At 39.4% G+C, this 20,536-nt stretch overlaps 2 protein-coding genes across 20 annotated transcripts in view; both read right to left on the bottom strand.

Annotated features, from left to right (window-relative positions):
• LOC133657812 (girdin-like) overlaps nucleotides 1-4,661 on the bottom strand; it is a 400,246-nt gene extending 395,585 nt beyond the window's left edge. For all 6 annotated transcript variants that reach the window (XM_062059584.1, XM_062059583.1, XM_062059578.1 and 3 more), the window contains exons 1-2: nucleotides 3,992-4,661; nucleotides 3,818-3,918 (exon numbers count right to left, since the gene is read on the bottom strand). In XM_062059584.1, the coding sequence (XP_061915568.1) occupies nucleotides 3,818-3,918; nucleotides 3,992-4,054 (164 nt within the window). In that variant the 5' untranslated portion in view covers nucleotides 4,055-4,661. The remainder of the gene's footprint in view (nucleotides 1-3,817; nucleotides 3,919-3,991) is intronic.
• camk2g2 (calcium/calmodulin-dependent protein kinase (CaM kinase) II gamma 2) overlaps nucleotides 1-20,536 on the bottom strand; it is a 201,675-nt gene that overhangs the window by 45,279 nt on the left and 135,860 nt on the right. For 12 of the 14 annotated variants that reach the window (XM_062059589.1, XM_062059590.1, XM_062059586.1 and 9 more), the window contains one exon: nucleotides 12,756-20,199. The gene's annotated coding sequence lies outside the window, so the exon portion shown is untranslated. Of the gene's footprint in view, nucleotides 1-12,754; nucleotides 20,200-20,536 lie in introns of those variants that run through there. The other 2 variants (XR_009827376.1, XM_062059600.1) reach the window with 2 other exon arrangements.

Here is a 20,536-nt window from a genome sequence, read left to right as displayed (position 1 = left end):
CTACTTCCTTAATGTAAATGACCGCCATAACCACAACACCAGGGGGAGCGCCACTAATCACGTTAAACCCAGATTCCCATCCAACAAAGGTGTTAACTCATTTAATGAGTTAAAGATAATGATTCTCTTTCTATGTCACATCAATATGGAATGCACTCCCAACAGGTGTAAAATAAAGGGCATCTCTATCCTCCTTCAAAACCGCACTAAAAGAATTCTCCAGGCTACTTCAACCGTAAACTAACAAACTTCCTTTCATATCCTACCTCCCCGGATTGTAAATAATCAAATGTAGATATTTATTCTTATGCTCTCTGATCTCTCTCTCTGTGTCCACTACTTGCTGTACATATCCTACCAAGTCACACCTACACTGTTCCAATGTCCATTTCTCTGATGATGTAATTGTTGATGACTGAAATGTTGATATCAACCAAACCTAACCCCCCCCCCCCCTCCTCCACACCCCGGATTGTAAATAATGTAAATAATTAAATGTATATACTCTGATGTTTATCTTGTGTGATGACTGTATTATGATGATAGTATATATCTGATAGTATATATCTGTATCATGAATCAATTTAAGTGGACCCCGACTTAAACAAGTTGAAAAACGTATTCGGGTGTTACCATTTAGTGGTCAATTGTACGGAATATGTACTGCACTGGCAATCTACTAATAAAAGTTTCAATCAATCAATCAATGCTTCACTGATGTCAGTATTTGGCCTGCGCCGTTTCGTCCCACTCATTTTGGCGGTCCTTGAACTCACCATAGTTTGTTCACGTGTACAACTTTCTCCGACGCTGCCACAGAAAGACGTGTTTTATGCCACTCCTTGGTCTCATTTTGTCCACCTAGCGTTTTATGCTGTGCGTGAATGCACAAAGGTGAGTTTTGTTGATGTTATTGACTTGCGTGGAGTGATAATAATCCATGCTAATATGCTATTTAGGCTATTTTGCGACTGCAGACAGATTAGTTTTTTGTATTTTTGGTCCAATATGGCTCTCTCAACATGTTGGGTTGCCGACCCCTGGTCTAAAGGCATACTTGCCAACCCTCCCGATTTTCCCGAGAGACTCCCGATTTTTAGTGCCCCTCCCGAAAATCTCCCAGGGCAATCATTCTCCCGAATTTCTCCCGATTTCCACCCAGACAACTATATTGGGGGCGTGCCTTAAGGGCACTGCCTTTAGCGTCCTCTACAACCTGTCGTCACGCCCGCTTTTCCTCCATATAAACAGCGTGCCGGACAAGTCACCTTATATATGCGGCTTTAACACACACACACAAGGGAATGCAATGTGTACTTGTTCAACAGCCATACAGGTCACACTGAGGGTGACCGTATAAACAACTTTAACACTGTTACAAATATGCGCCACACTGTGAACCCACACCAAACAAGAATGACAAACACATTTTGGGAGAACATCCGCACCGTAACAGAACAAATACCCAGAATACCTTGCAGCACTAACTCTTCCGGGACGCTACAATATCAGTACCATCATTGTAGCATCTTTTGAATAATTTTAAGTGTCAGAGGTCCTAATATTGTATTAAAAGTGTGCTGTTCAAAATCTTGCTTACAGTTTTGTGTGTCTTGAGCTTTAATGCTAATCCACACTTGTTACAGCCACACTGTAAGTCTTGTCCAACAAAATAGACGTCATGCACCACGTACAACAACAGAACACTAAGAAGTGGGACAGGAGGGACACGAACGTTAGCAACACTAGCAAAGCTATGATAGCTACATGCTAACATTACACTTCACAGCCACGTCATGCTATGTTAGCATACTTGCACCAGTACCAGTACCATTCACATTCAAACTGATACGGTACTTATTTCCACTTCTTATGTGTATTAGGGCTGCAACTAACAACTAATTTGATCATTGATTAATCTGTCGATTATTACTTTGATTAATCGATTAATAATTGGATAAAACAGACAAACTATATTTCTATCCTTTCCAGTATTTTATTGAAAAAAAACAGCATACTGGCACCATACTTATTTTGTTCATTGTTTCTCAGCTGTTTGTAAATGTTGCAGTTTATAAATAAAGGTTTATAAAAAAAATTAAATTAAATTTAAAAAAATAATAATAAAAAAAAGTAGCCTCTGCGAATGCGCATAGCATAGATCCAACGAATCGATGACTACATTAATCGCCTACTATTTTTATAATTGATTTTAATCGATTAGTTGTTGCAGCCCTAATGTGTATTAATAAATAGAATTGCTTTTGATAATAAAATCTCATTTTTTATTGCAACATTCAAAAATTAGCTGATTATGATAGCGGTTTTGGCCCTGCGATGAGGTGGCGACTTGTCCAGGGTGTACCCCGCCTTCCGCCCGATTGTAGCTGAGATAGGCTCCAGCGCCCCCCGCGACCCCGAAGGGAATAAGCGGTAGAAAATGGATGGATGGATGGATGATAGCGGTTTTCCAGTTGTTGTATCTTGTTTTATTATCATCATGTTATTATTTGCAGATGTGACATTAAGTTGCAAGTGCAAGTCCAAGCATCTACTTATACATTCTGTATAAAAATGGTGTTTCCAGTTGAACTGGTTCTAAAAGGTACCTTGTGATTGTGCAATACTAAGATATAAAATGATATAGTATAGCACCGCTACTAGTAGCCAGCTGGTAACCGACGCGCTAGTCGCTAGCTGACAACTGGCACGCTAATCGCTAGCTTAATCTCTAAATGACAACTGGAGTGCTATTCGCTAACTGACAACTAGAGGGATAATAGCTAGCTCACAAATAGCATGCTAATCGATAGCTGATAACTAGCATAATAATCACTACCTGACAACTCGTGTGCTAATTGCTAGCTGGCAACTTCAACTGATACCTAATTGCAAGGTATCTTAACTGCTAATATGAATATAATAATATCAGATGTATTCATGTTTTTATTGTAATCCTGCAAGGTACAGTGAGTAGGATATGCATGCCACTGCTATTTAAAAATGACAATAAAGTGTGTTGGATAAATTGTATTTAGGGCTGTCAAAAATAACAAGTTTAGTCACGCCATTAATCACAAAAAAGGATCGCGTTAATTATGTCTAGTTGCAGATTAATAGATTTTAAAATGTTTTTAACATTATTTAATCAATTGCAAAAGGTTATCAGGTCAATGCACAGGCATACATCATTTTGCTTAAAACCAAAAACCCAGACAGGACTTTAGATACAACTGTTACCAGGTTTGCAGCCAATAAATGATGAACATTTACCGGTAAGTAAAATAGATATTTTTTTAAATGCTTATGACATTCTTGCAATAAAATTGCATTTGCGTCAAAATATTGGGGTCTTTCTTTTAGGTTAATTTAAATGATGTACGCAAGTCATTTACTGTGATTAATCACGATTAATCTAACTTCAAAAGTGTGATTAATCAGATTTTTTAAATATAATTTGACAGCACTTTTAATAAATCTGTGACAAAATTGCATGGGGAATATATATATTTCTAAGGGGAAAAAAAGAAAGTACAATCCACCAAAAATGAATCGTTGCAGCTCCAGTGCTAATATGACCTCTTTGAGGGTCATTTTAAGATGTGTAGCGAAGCCTGATTAAAACAAACTAAACTGGGACTAACAGAGGTGGCTTTATCATCATGATGTCATGCGTTTGAGTAAGGGGAGATGATAGATTTTTGATCACGTTTGGTGCTCATAAACAGGCTCCGGGGACACATAACGCTGCCCGCCATGGTCCAAAAGTCAATTGTGAATGATAGGAGGCCTTTTAGCCACTTAATGAAGTACTCACATCTCCAGCATGACCTCATTGAGGTAAACTCCATCCACTAATTCCACATATTCGGATAGTTTGTTGCCATCTGTCACTTTGGGCTGTCCTGCAGTCTTCACCTGCAGGGACAAACACTAGCTTAGAACAAATAGGAGCACTTTAGATGTGTCAAATAAATGGAAGTGGACTTACCCAGCAGACCAGAGGCGACAGCATGAAGTGCTCCAGCAGAGGGCTGAAAACCTCACCCTCCATATTTCCCAGCAGGTTAATTTCAGCAGTTAAGGAGAAAAGAAGGAAATTGTAGCACACTGTTTGTTTGTTTGTTTGTTTGTTTGTTTGTTTGGCCTCCACTCATGTGGTTGATGGCTTTAAAAACAGGCGCATTTTGGCGCCCTTTTTCCCCTATTTTTGAGGGAGAAATGTATGGAGATTGTCAATGAAAAAAGGGGGGGAGGGAAAAGAAAGGTTAATCCACGAATGTGTCGACACGACACGACACGACACGACACGACACGACACGACACGACACGGCACAGCTGTTTGGACCCACAGCTTCGCCACCGCACGGAACTCTGATTCACATCGGGGTTTTTGTTTTTAAGCTTCCAAGGCAAATCTTTAAATTACCGACAATGCACCAGGTTTAATCTCCCGCAGCAATTGTAATAATAAAAATAAAAAAAGCATCCAGTTGCAGAAGCTTCCAGGTGGTGATGATAAAATCCCGGGTGCAAAAAAAAAAAAAAAAAACCCAAAAATAATCCAACGTTTTTGCAAATCCAGCCTGGAGGATTTAGTTTTGGTGTGAGTTAGGGTCCTGTCATGTGAAAGCGAGGCAGCGCTGCAGTCTGTGTGCCTCCATTCATTTGCAGATGACTAGTGAGGAGGAGGAGGAGGAGGAAGAGGAGCAGCTGGGGAGAAGACCAAGCCCCGCCCACTTCCTGCCAACATCCCTCCCTCTCTCTCTCTCTCTCTCTCTCTCTCTCTCTCTCACTGGTGCAAACTCCACTATGACACAAAATAGATCAAAATTGATCATAAAGGCAATCCCGCAACACAACACAATATAACCCAGCATTTGTATCATGTAATACAACACATGCAACATGCATAGAATTCAAGTGTATTGCAGCCGCATGAAGGTGGCAACGCTGACATCTAGTGGCGAAAGCCTGTAAGTGCAACATTAAGGTACACGTCAGATCAAAAGATGACAACATACAAAATAGTTTATTTACCGAAAGCATTCGTTTTCCACCGCGTGGTGGGTGCTGGAGCCTATCCCAGCTGCATTCGGGCGGAAGGCGGGGTACACTCTGGACAAGTCGCCACCTCACCGCGGGGCCAACACAGATAGACAGACATTCCCAATATGCCTCAAAAAACATGACAGCTTTGTGTTGTGTTTTTTTAATGAAGTTTGATTTGTGAAGATTTTTTTTTACATTGAATTTATGTCCATCCATCCATCCATTTCTCCTTATATGAGTCCTGGTCGCGGTCTAAGCAGCGATGCCCAGGCTTCCCTGTCCCCGGCCACCCCCTCTAGTTCTACAGGGGGGATACCGAGACGTTCCCAGGTCAGCTGTGAGACATAGTCCCTCCAACGTGTCCTCGGTCTCCTCCCGGCTGGACATGCCCGAAACACCTCACCAGAGAGGCGTCCAGGAGGCTTCCGTAGTAGATGCCGAGCCCTCTCAGCTTGCTTTTCTTGACGTGAAGTAGCAGCGGCTCTACTCTGAGTCTTTACTGGACGACCGAGCTCCTCACCCTCTGAGGGTGATCCCATACATCCTGTGGAGGAAACTAATTTCCGCCGCTTGTCCTTTCAGTCATTACCCAAAGTTCATGACCATAGGTGAGGGTAGGAATGTAGACCGACCTGTAAATCGAGAGCTTCGCCTTCTGGCTCAGCTCCTTCTTCACCACAACAGACCGGTGCAGTGACTGCATCACTGCAGACGCCGCACCAATCCATCTGTCAATTTCACGTTCTCCATGGAATTTATGGAAATGAATTTTTTGCGTTTAATGCGTTGAGTGGATCCGGCTTGGTGGATGCAGGATTAGGGTCTCTGCTTTTTGCTTCATTTGGCCAGGATCTTCAGCTCTCACTGGATCGGTTCGCAGCCGAGTGTGAAGCGACTGGAATGAGAATCAGCACCTCCAAGTCCGAGTCCATGGTTCTCACCCGGAAAAGGGTCGAGTGCCATCTCCGGGTTGGGGAAGAGATCTTGCACAAGTGGAGGGGTTCCAGTACCTTGCGGTCTTGTTCACGAGTGAGGGGAGAGTGGATCGTGAGATCGACAGGCGGATCTGTGCGGCGTCTTCAGTAATGCGGACGCTGTATCGATCTGTTGTGGTGAAGAAGGAGCTGAGCCGGAAGGCAAAGCTCTCAATTTACCGGTCGATCTTATGTCTCTATCATCACCTATGGTCATGAGCTTTGGGTTATGACCGAAAGGACAAGATCGTGGGTACAAGCGGGCAAAATTAGTTTCCTCCACCGGGTGGCGGGGCTCTTCCTTAGAGATAGGGTGAGAAGTTCTGTCATTCGAGAGGAGCTCAAAGTAAAGCTGCTGCTCCTCCACATCGAGAGGAGTCAGATGAAGTGGTTTGGGCATCTGGTCAGGATGCCACCCAAACCCCTCCCTGAGGAGGTGTTTAGGGCACGTCCGACCAGTAGGAAGCCACGGGGAAGACCCAGGACACGTTGGGAAGACTATGTCTCCCGGCTGGCCTGGGAACGCCTCGGGATACCCTGGGAGGAGCTGGACCAAGTGGCTGGGGAGAGGGAAGTCTGGGCTTCTACGCTGAGGCTGCTGCCCCCGCGACCCGACCTCGGATAAGCGGAAGAAGATGGATGGATGGATGGATGAATAAAGCAATCATTCCTATCTCAGAACCAGCAAATAAGCGGCTTCAGTCTTAATTTAGCAGAAGTGGGTTTTGAGTTTTGACGCAACAAATATTTCTCCACTGAATTTTTTTTACAGTGAATCTTTGTACTCTTTGCGCTGAATTTTTTAAAAGTAATTATTCTGCACTGAATTGTTTTACATTTAATTTTTCTGCAACACATTTTTTACACTAAATTTTTCTGCTTTTTTTTTTTTTTTTTTTTTACAGTCTTTTAGAATCTTTATAAACTGATTTTTTTTTCCTGCAACACTTAATTTGTATACAGCAACTTTTATTATATACTGATTTTTTTTTTTTTATACAGCATTTTTAAACACACAAATTTTGCTCAACAATTTTTAGCAATGAAGCAATCATTCCTGTCTCAGAACCAGCCAATGAGAGGCTTCAGTCCTAATTTACCGGAAGTGAGTCTTAAGTTTTGAAGCAGCAAATATTCCTCCACTGAATTTTTCGACAACAATTTTTTTACACCAAATTTTTCTGCAACAATTTTTTACACAGATTTTTTCTGCACTGAATATTTTTACAATTATTTTTTATACACTGATATTTTTACACTGAAATTTTATGCACACTTTTTTTTTTAAACCGAATCACTCAAATTTTCTGCACTGATTTTTTAAGATGGATTTTTAAACAACAGTCTTTTTCCACCCTGTTTTTTTTTAAACACACACATTTTGCTCACCAATTTTATTCCAATTAAATTGTCAGCATAATTTGAAGTTAAAAAAAAAATAATTTTACAAAAAATGCAAAATATTCAGTTACATAAATTATGCATTATTAAAAAAGACACAAATTAACCTCCATATTTTTTACCATTTTATATAGCCCAGGGGTCGGCAACCCTCGGCTCCAGAGCCACATGCGGCTCTTTGACCACTCTGATGCGGCTCAGCTGCATACTTGCCGACCCTCCGATTTTCCCAGGAGACTTGTGGATCTCAGTGCTTCTCTATGAAAACTCCAAGGGCAATTATAATCATATTTTCACTCTAATTACTAGATAAAGGGCGTGCCCTAAATGCACTGCAGTAATTGTCCTCTATAGCATTTACAAACAGCGTGCCAGCCCGGCCACATGTTGTATGTAGCTTCTATTTGAACACGTAGGAGACAGCAAAGCATACTTACTCATCAGCCACACAGCTTACACTGACGGTAGTGTAACACAACACAACCAATACCCAGAATCCCATGCAGCCCTAACTCTTCCGGTCTAGATTATACACCCCCGCTACCACCAAACCCCCCCACACATCAACCCTCCCCCCCTCCGTGCGTCGGTTGAGCGGAAGAGTTAGGGCTACACGGGATTCTGGGTATTTGTTGTGTTGTGTTTGATTGATTGATTGATTGAGACTTTTATTAGTAGGTTGCACAGTGAAGTACATATTCCGTACAATTGACCACTAAATGGTAACACCCGAATAAGTTTTTCAACTTGTTTAAGTCGGGGTCCACTTAAATTGATTCATGATACAGATATATACTATCATATATACTATCATCATAATACAGTCATCACACAAGATAATCACATTGAATTATTTACATTATTTACAATCAGGAGTGTGGAGGGGGGGTGGGGTGGGGGGTGGGGGGGTGGGGATATGGACATCAAGTAGTGGACATAGAGAGAGAGAGAGAGAGAGAGAGAGAGAGAGAGAGAGAGAGAGAGAGAGAGAGAGAGAGAGAGATCAGAAGGCATAAGAAAAAGAATCTGCATTTGATTGTTTACATTTGATTATTAGCAATCCGGGGAGGGTGTTAGTTTAGGGTTGTAGCTGCCTGGAGGTGAACTTTTATAGCGGTTTTGAAGGAGGATAGAGATGCCCTTTCTTTTATACCTGTTGGGAGCGCATTCCACATTGATGTGGCATAGAAAGAGAATGAGTTAAGACCTTTGTTAGTTCGGAATCTGGGTTTAACGTGGTTAGTGGAGCACCCCCTGGTGTTGTGGTTATGGCGGTCATTTACGTTAAGGAAGTAGTTTGACATGTACTTCGGTATCAGGGAGGTGTAGCGGATTTTATAGACTAGGCTCAGTGCAAGTTTATGTTGTGTTACAGTGCAGATGTTCTCCAGAAATGTGTTTGTCATTCTTTTTTGGTGTGGGTTCAAAGTGTGGCGCATATTTGTAACGTAACAGTGTTGAAGTTGTTTTTGTACGGCTACCGTCAGTGTAAGCTGTGTGGCTGTTGAAGTAGTACGCCTTGCTGTTAGGGATGGGCGATACCACACCTTTAGGATTTGATACGATACTGATACTTTTTCTTGCATTTTCATCGATACCGATACAGATACCATTAATTTCTTATTGGCAATTTTTGTCAGTCAAAAATATTATTACTATTGTTATTATTTAAGACACATCACAAGATAATTACAGACCATTTATACCACATTCATTATGGTCAATATATAATAAAAGTAAAATTAAAATAAATAACATAAATATGAAAAATAAATTAAATATAAACAAAAATATACGCATTTTCACTTTTCTTATTTCTCAAAAAAAAAGTATTGGTAGAAAAATCTTAAAAAAACATTTATTCATAACAATATTATGTTTCAAACCTCTTTGTGGAAGTAAACTTATAACACTTGTCTGAAGCAAAGTCAATAATTTCCTTATCACAATAAACTAGGATTTCCTTGTCCTATAAACCTGCATACGAAAGACAGTTCCTTGAGAAAATGAACTTGGAAAAATTATCTACAAAAATGTCTGACACCATCACACCTTTAATGTACTCGAGATATGTCGTCACACGTCACACTTTACTGAAGTCTCAGATTGCTGTTCAGGAAAAGTAACATCGCTGTCGGCTGGCTGTGTGTGTGTGTGTGTGTGTGTGTGTGTGTGTGTGTGTGTGTGTGTGTGTGTGTGTGTGTGTGTGTGTGTGTGTGTGTGTGTGTGTGTGTGTGTGTGTGTGTGTGTTGCACGTTGACGACGCTCATTGGCTGTCTCCTGTCACGTGACTGGGCCAGCTCTATACTCTGCCAGGTACAGGTGTGTCCCAGCACATAGGAAGTTAAGTAAGTCATCAAAAACATCTGAAAGTGATGCTTGCACCCCCCACACGCCGTTTTTTGGTTTATATCGATACTTTTTTCAGAAAAGTGATGCCAAATGAGTAGCGTGTGAGTATCGATATATCGATACGCCATCACGCCCTGAATTTCGGGAGTCTCCCGGAAATAATAAGAGGGTTGGCAAGTATGACGCTATCAAGCGCCATTCATTCAAAACTGGCGGGCCGCACTAACACTGAATTTCCATATTAAGGTGCGTGCCGGTGCGTGTGTCTGAGACCCCTGGTTAACATAGCACAAAACAATTTAAGCTTTGTATGCATGATTTTCATTTTAAATGTAAAAAATTTTTTTGTTGCTCCCATTATTTTCTTTAATTTGTGAAACTTGCCAAAATGGCTCTTTGAGTGGTAAAGGTTGCCGACCCCTGATATAGCCAAATGAGGTGAGCAAAATATTAGAAACAGCTCAGTCACAAATGCAACATTCTACAGAATATAATTATAAACAATTCTAAATCACAAATAAGTCTCAATGCTGTGTCTAAAAGTATTAATTTACTGTAAATTATAATACACATACAAGCTTTATGTGTTAAAAGTTGTCACGCATACTAAAGTGCACTGTTTCTTTAAGATGACTCAGCAGCAAGCTAGCATGCTAGCATGCGGCTCAATCCAGAGTCGCGATACTAGATATTTATCATATTTTAAGATTTTTTTTTAAATATATATACATATAGGTATGCTGTACGATAAATAATACAATTAAAAAACAATCAAATTGTACCCTAATTGGAAACTGTTGCGTCTGTTTTTTTAAGTTGCCATGACGACTTTCTTGTTGTGACCGTGTCGGTTGGTAGATGGCGCTAAAAGTAACAGCTAAGCAAGTAGAAAACGAAGAAGATGAGCGAAAATCTCATTTAAGGTAGTATTGTTTTATTTGAGCGATTACGTAATGAACTGTTATTGCTCAAAGAGGGCAGAATAGATAGTGTCACCTTAAGAGGGAGGATGGCCGAAGAAACCTAATAAAAGAGTAAACAATTTGGTTGGAAAACTGAACTGCAATAAAAACACTAAAACGAGGAATAAACACAAATAGGGCACTTTATTTATTTATCAAATGTAAAAAAAAAAAGTTAGTATGAAGTTAAATTTTCAGCATTTCGCAAATTAGCCATTCTGAAAAAATGCCCACATTAATTATTTTTGGAAGAATGTTCTATATTAGATAAGTGTCGTGTGAATGTTGTCTGTCTATCTGTGTTGGCCCTGCGATGAGGTTGCGACTTGTCCAGGGTGTACCCCGCCTTCCGCCCGATTGCAGCTGAGATAGGCTCCCCCGCGACCCCGAAGGGAATAAGCGGTAGAAATGGATGGGTGGATATATATATATATTTGCATAATACTATATAAATAGTATAATGCATTTTTAAGTTAGAACTCACTTGTGTTGCTAGTTATTTGGACTAAATTGTGTGTTGACTCAAACATAAAATCAGTTATTTGAATATTTTATATAACTTTTACTTTAAAAAAAAAAAAGAATACATATATATATATATTTTTTTTTTTTTAAGTAAAAGTTATATAGACTATTCAAATAACTGATTTTATGTTTGAGTCAACGCACAATTTAGTCCAAATAACTAGCAACACAAGTGAGTTCTAACTTAAAAATGCATTATACTATTTATATAGTATTATGCATATATATATATATATTATATATATATATGTATATATATATATACCTTAAAAATGCATAATACTATTTAGACAAGCATGATGATGCAATTTTCAGTTAAATTAAGCTAAACTACTATACAAGATGTACACTGACTACTCTAAAGTCCTGTTTGTATCACCTTTTTCTTTCAATGGTATCACACAAGCTATTCCTTGGTTGACCTCACTGTGTATTTGTGTTGTTGAGGTGTACCTAATCATGTGTCCTGTGGCCGTACTAGGAGAAAGGATAATGTGAGCGAAAAGGAAAGTCCAAAAACATGAGTCACCCCTCCTCACGTTCAAAATGTCCCAGTGTAAATATTTGTGGTGACTTGTAAATTCCAGCAGTAAAAAAACCCAACAGAGGCTGCATTCATTAGCTCAGGCAGGATTTTCACTCAGTGGGAATTGGAGGCCATATCATGTTTTTTTCCCCTCTAAGTAATACAAGCTGCACATTGACTACTCTGATGTATATCCATTTCTTTAATTTATTTGAAAATGTATTGACTTTTGTCAGATACTGTAAGTGGCTACCTACATACAGTATTTGTCCACTGCGTTTGAAGACATTTATCCACCAACAAGAACACTTGTTTAGTCAACATGGTGGCTTTGGGGACTCGACAACGCAGCACAAAGTTAATTTTGGCAAAGACAAAATCACTGATAGATAAATAACAGTCGCTTTTAATACAGTCAACCTTAAGGCTTGTTAAAAAGTTACACTTTTTACCATCAGGACCCAGAACGGTCCCATTAATAAAAATTAAATGAAAATAAGAACGATAAGTACTGTAGCTATATGTGAAGTAATGTTTTATTACATGTTCACTCTGAAGACTTTGGAAAAGTTATTTTCAGTTATATTCACAAGTAATAAGTTATTCCAGTTCATTTTCAAGTATATTTTTCGTACTACTTTGGTTTATTAATGGTGAAGGTTTGGTTAGTTAAAAGGCACAAATATATCCTTTATTTTTTTTAAATTTAATTTGAATAAACTAGTAAATTATAAATTCAAACTCAAAACTACTTCTTTTGCAGAACGTTTAGCTATTTTTTTTATTTTAATTAAAAGTACAATTCTAAAAATTAAAAAAAAAAGATATTTAAAATATAAATAACATTTGTATAGAAGACTTTTATATATTTTTTATTTTTGCATTTTTAAACATGTTTTACTGACACTAATGGTAGACGAACAGATCTTAATGCTATATTTTGATCCAAAAAAATAAATGAAAAAAAATTGTCGAAAATATTTGAAATACTTTTTTTCAAATGAAAAATTTAAGAAAATAATACTAATAACACAGAGCTTTGCATTTAAAAATAATAATAAAAAAAACATACATGTATACAAATGATTCTTTGTTTAAAAAAAAAAGTCCGGACACCTCTTCCTTAGACACATCAAAAAAACAGACACAAAAACGACTTTAAAATGCAATTTTTTTTTAATTAAATACACTTGAATATTCCAGTAATAACCAAGCTATTAAGAACAACCATCCAAACAAACAATGTACGACTTTCATGATTAATTCTACGCTCATGCAAAAACCCAGCATCCAACTGAGGGGGGCTGGACAAATGAAGCCCCGCCCTCTTTATGTATTTTTTTAAAGTAAACCAAAATGTTACAATGCAGTCACACAAACAAGGTAAGGCTTCTCTACTCGTTTGTATGTGACACCCAGGATGCAAACTTTTGTCCATCAGTGAAAAATGACTAAGAAAGTACACATGCATATTGCATCCATCTGTAAAACTGCATATATTTATATATATTTTTCATATATGTATAATATTTGTATATGTTTGCTGTGGCTTGTAACATGAACCTTCTAATGTCCTCTGCTGTAATTATGATGCAAAAGCTGCAACAGACCAACAACAAAAACTACAGTGAGTGATTTGTAAAGTTTTAGGTAGTTGGTGCAATCAGAGCCCCCCCACCCCAAATTTGGTCACATGACATCTATGTACAACATTAAGACACAAAACAAGTGGAAATATACCCTGTCTGTCTGCTTCTAAGCAAAGCTGCAGTGACTACAAATGGACCAAAAAAAAAAAAGACCATCAGTGTGAACGACACAAAGCAGTGCACATAATTGGCCACCGGAGGGCGCAAGAGAGACGCCCAGGTTTGGCTTTGCTGCCAGAAGGTAAAATATAAACAAAAACAAGTGTTTAAAAAATAGATAACATATAAATATATATATATATTGTGGCCCACCAGCTATGGAATAATACTGTACGACAATTCTCGCCAGCTTGAGGACAAATTAAGAAGAAGCAGACAAATTTGCGATATAATTGGACACATTTGCGTTTAAAAACAAATAAAAAAACTTTAAACTTTTAGACTATTTTCACCAAACCTGCAAGCTGCATTGTGGCGTGAATTCTTATAAGATGGTGAAATCCCCATGATTGTGACGGAAAAAATTAAGCATTGAGAACAGAAACCCGGGTTTCAGTCGCGATGTTAGTGTAACCTATTTTTATGGGCTTTCCTCTTTGTGATGTTAAAGGCCTACTGAAAGCCACTACTAGCGACCACGCAGTCTGATAGTTTATACATCAATGATGAAATCTTAACATTGCAACACATGCCAATACGGCCGGGTTAACTTATAAAGTGACATTTTACATTTCCAGCTAAACTTCCGGTTGAAAACGTCTTTGGATGATGACGTATGCGCGTGACGTAACCAGTGAAACGGAAGTATCAGTACCCCATTGAATCCAATACAAAATAGCTCTGTTTTCATCTCATAATTCCACAGTATTCTGGACATCTGTGTTGGTGAATCTTTTACAATTTGTTTAATGAACAATGAAGACTGTAAAGAAGAAAGTTGTAGGTGGGATTGGTGTATTAGCGGCGGACTACAGCAACACAACCTGGAAGACTTTGACTCGGATAGCAGACGCGCTAGCCGACGCTAGCCACCGACCGCACGGATGATTGTGGTGAAGTCCTTCGTCCTTCCGTCGATTCCTGGAACTCAGGTGAGCACGGGTGTTGATGAGCAGATGAGGGCTGGCTGGCGTAGGTGGAGCGCTAATGTTTTTATCATAGCTCTGTGAGGTCCCGTTACTAAGTTAGCTTCAATGGCGTTGTTAGCAACAGCATTTTTAAGCTTCGCCAAGCTGGAAAGCATTAACCGTGTATTTACATGTTCATTGTTTAATAGTATTGTTGATTTTCTGTCTATCCTTCCAGTCAGGGATTTATTTATTTTGTTTCTATATGCAGTTAAGCACGATGCTATCACGTTAGCTACGTAGCTAAGTTAGCTTCAATGGCGTCGTTAGCAACAGCATTTTTAAGCTTCGCCAGGCTGGAAAGCATTAACCGTGTAGTTACATGTCCATGGTTTAATAGTATTGTTGATCTTCTGTCTATCCTTCCAGTCAGGGATTTATTTATTTTGTTTCTATATGCAGTTAAGCACGATGCTATCACGTTAGCTCCGTAGCTAAAGTGTTTCGTCGATGTATTGTCGTGGAGATAAAAGTCACTGTGAATGTCCATTTCGCGTTCTCGACTCTCATTTTCAAGAGGATATAGTATCCCAGGTGGTTTAAAATACAAATCTGTGATCCACAATAGAAAAAGGAGAGAATGTGGAATCCAATGAGCCAGCTTGTACCTAAGTTACGGTCAGAGCGAAAAAAGATATGTCTTGCACTGCATTCCAGTCCTTAACTCTAACGTCCCTCATCCACAAATCTTTCATCCTCGCTCAAATTAATGGGGTAATCATCGCTTTCTCGGTCCTAATCGCTCTAGCTGCATTGAAAACAATAGGAAAATGTGAGGAGCCTTTCAACTGTTGACGTCACGCTACTTCCGGTACAGGCAAGGCTTTTTTTATCAGCGACCAAAAGTTGCAACTTTATCGTCGATGTTCTTTACTAAATCCTTTCAGCAAAAATATGGCAATATCGCAAAATGATCAAGTATGACACATAGAATGGATCTGCTATCCCCGTTTAAATAAAAAAAATTATTTTCAGTAGGCCTTTAAGTTCCTGTTATAAGCTGTTATACGGTATATGCCTTGAGCTCTTATTTTGAAGGCGCTAAGAGCGGAAGTGGTGACACGTTGAAGTGGAGCGGAGGTTTTGAAAAAAAAAGGAAATAAGATTTCTGGAATTTGCTGGAACACGAACATCACACAGCAGACAGACGCAATCATCGTTTCCTTGTATCCAGATTGCAGAATGGAACATCCAGACAACATTCAGCAGGTGTTGGACGCCTTGTCTCCACACTAGCTGGAAAAAATGACAAAGTACTTATACGACAAGGAAAAGGACGGACTCGTCTCCCGTCAAGATGCTGAAAAGGCGCGTCAAGAGGACATAAAAAAATTAGAAGAGCAGAATCCTCAATTAAAAGACGAGCTTGTCAAAAACAAATTGAAGTTCCTGGAGGAAAACCGAAACCTTCAACTTGAGGTCATAGAGCTCAAGAAAAAAGCCCAGACAGCCGCCTGTGAGGACGAGCAAGACGATTGTGGTGAAGGAACCAGCCAGGGCCCCGGTGATGAGATGTCGGAGGCCAAAAAAAAGACGTCCAAATAAGAAGAAGAGTCAGCAGGGTGAGGAGCAGCAGGGTGAGGAGCAGCAGGGTGAGGAGCAGCAGGGTGAGGAGCAGCAGGGTGAGGAGCAGCAGGGTGAGGAGCAGCAGGTTGAGGAGCAGCAGGGTGAGGAGCAGCAGGGTGAGGAGCAGCAGGGTGAGGAGCAGCAGGGTGAGGAGCAGCAGGGTGAGGAGCAGCAGGGTGAGGAGCAGCAGGGTGAGGAGCAGCAGGGTGAGGAGCAGCAGGGTGAGGAGCAGCAGGGTGAGGAGCAGCAGGGTGAGGAGCAGCAGTAAGATCATCTCTGCTGACGTTACAGAGGAGCAGAAAGAAGGCAGGACTTCCAACATATTAAATACACCTTCAACTAAATATTTGTTCAACTATAAATGTTAAGTGTTGTTAAAATAGTTTTTCTAGTTAGTGATTTAAAGGAGTCATTCATGTTTAGTATTTGTGTAATGGCTGATTAATATTCAGTATTTATTCACTTGAAATAAAAAGTTCAGGCTGACCTGGAAAAAAATAAAATAAAATAAAATAAGGAAAGGAAAGGAAATAAAATAAAAGTGGTCCTTGTGTAAAACTGGAGCCTCCGTGTTTTACACGAGGACCACTTTATTTCCTTTCTTTTCCTTCAAAATAAGAGCTCAAGGCATATACTGTATAACAGCTTATAACAGGAACTTAAAGGCCTACTGAAAGCCACTACTAGCGACCACACAGTCTGATAGTTTATATATCAATGATGAAATCTTAACATTGCAACACATGCCAATACGGCCGGGTTAACTTATAAAGTGACATTTTAAATTTCCCGCTAAACTTCCGGTTGAAAATTCCTTTGGAGGATGACGTATGCGCGTGACGTAGCCAGTGAAACAGAGGTATGGCTTCCCCATTGAAGCCAATACGAAATAGCTCTGTTTTCATCTCATTATTCCACAGTATTCTGGACATCTGTGTTGGTGAATCTGTTGCAATTTGTTCATTGCATTATGGAGAAAGAAGCTGAGCAAGCAAAGAAGAAAGTTGTCGGTGCGAAGCGGAGTATTTTGCGAGGGAAGTCAGCAACACAACACAGTCGGTGTTTCATTGTTTACATTCCCGAAAGATGCAGTCAAGATCGAAGAACTTGGACAACACAGACTTACCAGGAGGACTTTGATTTGGATACACAGACGCAGACGCGATACCGTGAGTACGCTGCTGCGCTTCCAAACATTTGATCGATTGCCCATACATGCGTGTCACGTACGTAACTTTGGTTAAATATATAAGCTTTATGAACCTTGGGTGAGGTGAACGGTCCTTTGGGCTGAGTGAGTGTGTGTGTTGTGCAGGTGTTTGAATTGTATTGGCGGGTTATTTGGACGAGATACCGTCCATATAACCCGCTCGAGCTATAACTAGCTGGAGCTAGTAGCTAGGAGCTAATTTGTGGCATATTAATATATAAGCCTGGTTGTGTTGTGGCTGTCTTGTGTTTATTTACTGTTGTAGTCATTCCCAGCTGAATATCAGGTCACCCCCGGCTCTCACAGCATCTTCCCTATCTGAATAGCTTCTACTCCCCACTAGTCCTTCACTTGCACTTTCCTCATCCACAAATCTTTCATCCTCGCTCAAATTAATGGGAAAATTGTCGCTTTCTCGGTCCGAATTGCTCTCGCTGGTGGTGGCCATCATTGTAAACAATAGGGAACTTTGCGGATATGTTCAACTGACTACGTCACGCTACTTCCGGTAGGGGCAAGCCTTTTTTTTATCAGATACCAAAAGTTGCGATCTTTATCGTCGTTGTTCTATACTAAATCCTTTCAGCAAATATATGGCAATATCGCAAAATGATCAAGTATTACACATAGAATAGATCTGCTATCCCTGTTTAAATAAAAAAATGTAATTTCAGTAGGCCTTTAACTTAAAGAGGCACGCCCATAAAAATAGGTTACATTAGGAAGGAGGGTTGCCAGATGTGTTTCCTCTTTTAAAGGGACGATATTTCATTGCATGTGCTTAAGTCAGGGGTGTCCAAACTTTTTCCACTGAGGGCCGCAAACGGAAAAATGAAAGCATGCGGGGGCCATTTTGATATTTTTCATTTTCAAACATTACAAAATATGTTTTTTTGTTTTTGTTTTTTACCTTTAGGGCTCCCGGGGACCATAAAGGGTCTCAGTTATTAAAATGTAAAAAAATAAATCAAATTATATATTTTTTAATTTATTTAACGCTTACAGTAACTCTCTATATCAATTTCAGGTTGATATAAAGTAATAATAAAAAAAGGTTTTATGCCTTTTCTGTCAAAGACAACCTTGTTGTTTTTATAATAAAACTGAAGTATGCAGTATTTAGTAATAAGAGCCATAAAAGATCAATAATGCAGGACACCATTGATTTTAGTTATTTTAATATTTTTGAGTAATCACAGTTAAAAGATCAATAAAATCCCAGAAAATATATTTGGTATCCAAAAGGTGCCCCACTTGTAAAGTGATACATTTTTATTCGTTTTTTTTTTTACTTTCAACACTTAAGTTACGTGATCAACTTCAGATGTATCTGTCGATTTTACGTTTGAACTATTATTTTGTTTGCTCTACGCTCTTTTGTCAAAAAAAACGTTGACGTTTTCATATGGCAACCACACAATATATGCAATATTTTCCACACAAAACATTTTAAAGTGAAATATTTGAAATAATCGGAGCCTTGAATAGGTCAATAATTCATTATAACATTGATTTTTTTTTTTGTTTTTGAGCAATGGCAAAAAAAGAAAAAGAGAGACAAAAGACAAAAAAAAACAGCCTGCATGGCAGCTTTGTGTCAACATTGCAACTTTTTCTAGTTAGATTTCACCTAATTCCACTTTTTTCTTATTTTATTTTTTTTATTTTTGCGATAGCATTTCCGGAATGTGTGGCGGGCCAGTAAACAATTAGCTGCGGGCCGCAAATGGCTCCCGGGCCGCACTTTGGACGCCCCTGGCTTAAGTGATGTGTGTGTGTGTGTGTGTGTGTGTGTGTGTGTGTGTGTGTAGAAGCAAAGGGTCACAGCATTTAAAACCTCTTCTTTCCAGTTGTGACTCGAACTAGTGAGAATAAAAAACACCCACACTAACAACTACAACATTTACAAGAACAAAAAAAGGGGGTTGAGTTGATTGCCTTCTGCAGCGCTCTCTCGCTATCATTCATGCCTAACGTTTGTTTTTTTTGTCTTTCGAGCCGCTTCTTTTTTGGGGAATTAAATTTAAAAAAATAAAAACATGCTTCTTGAAGCATCACAATGTTCAAAGTACGGCAAGCCAAGGTGGACAATAAACACACGCAAGGAACACGAGAGACGGGCGTGACATCATCATCATCAATACCGAGACAGGAAGTGATGCGAGTGGGCGTGGTCGGAGGGGCAACAGCATCGAGTCAAAAACAGTACAGGCCTAGTCGACGCGGGAACGAGTCATGCTTGCACACGGGACGGGAAAAGGGGAGTGTCCGTGTGGACAGGTGGGAGGAGCTTTGGACGGCGCGCGCACACAAACAGACACACGTCCATCTGGCATATAAATATCAATGTACACATTAAATTAAAAAAAAACCTTTTCCAACACAAAGTTAAAAAGCACTAATGAGTGTAAAAAAAAAAGGTCCCTTTTGGTAACACACAAAAAAAAAAAAAAGTCCAAATGGACTAGGACGATGCTAATTTAGCTCCCCCTCTCTCACCTCCAATTAAATCAGGTGTGCGTCTGTACATGAAACAAGTGAATACTCTCCCAGCCAGCAGACGGGCGGCATCCAACCTGTGTAGTCGGCACTAACATGCACCATCCAACATGGAGGAACTCAACCTCCATCAATGCCGCTGTTGGTCGCTTCTTCAGTCAAGCTAATTATTGTTTTTTTTGTTGCTTTTGATAGATATATGTGTGTTGTTGGTTTTTTTTAAACTTGCTCTACGTTGTATTGTGTTTGTGCCCCCAACTTTGTGACGTTGTTCCCCCCATTTAGCAGGCTCACATCCTTCCAGGCACCAAGAGGAGGAGAGTCAACGCTCCAAACAGCTCACAGTTTCAGCACAGCTGAGGAACAAGCAAGAAACAAAAATTACTATCAGTTTATTTTTTCTTTTGAAAATACATTTTTGTTACTCTGGAGCGATTTATGTGTGAAATTATTAACACATTACCGTTAAATATCAAATATTATTTCATCGGATTTTGCGACTAGGAGTGACAGATTGTTTGGTAAACGTATAGCATGTTCTATATGTTATAGTTATTTGAATGACTCTTACCATAATATGTGAGGTTAACATACCAGGCACCTTCTCAGTTGGTTATTTATGCCTCATATAACGTACACTTATTCAGCCTGTTGTTCACTATTCTTTACACATTTTAAATTGCCTTTCAAATG

Source organism: Entelurus aequoreus, linkage group LG09 (assembly GCF_033978785.1).
Source record: "Entelurus aequoreus isolate RoL-2023_Sb linkage group LG09, RoL_Eaeq_v1.1, whole genome shotgun sequence".
NCBI classification, from domain to species: domain Eukaryota; kingdom Metazoa; phylum Chordata; class Actinopteri; order Syngnathiformes; family Syngnathidae; genus Entelurus; species Entelurus aequoreus.
Note: the sequence above shows the minus strand (reverse complement) of the source record. Positions and strands in the feature narration are given on the sequence as shown.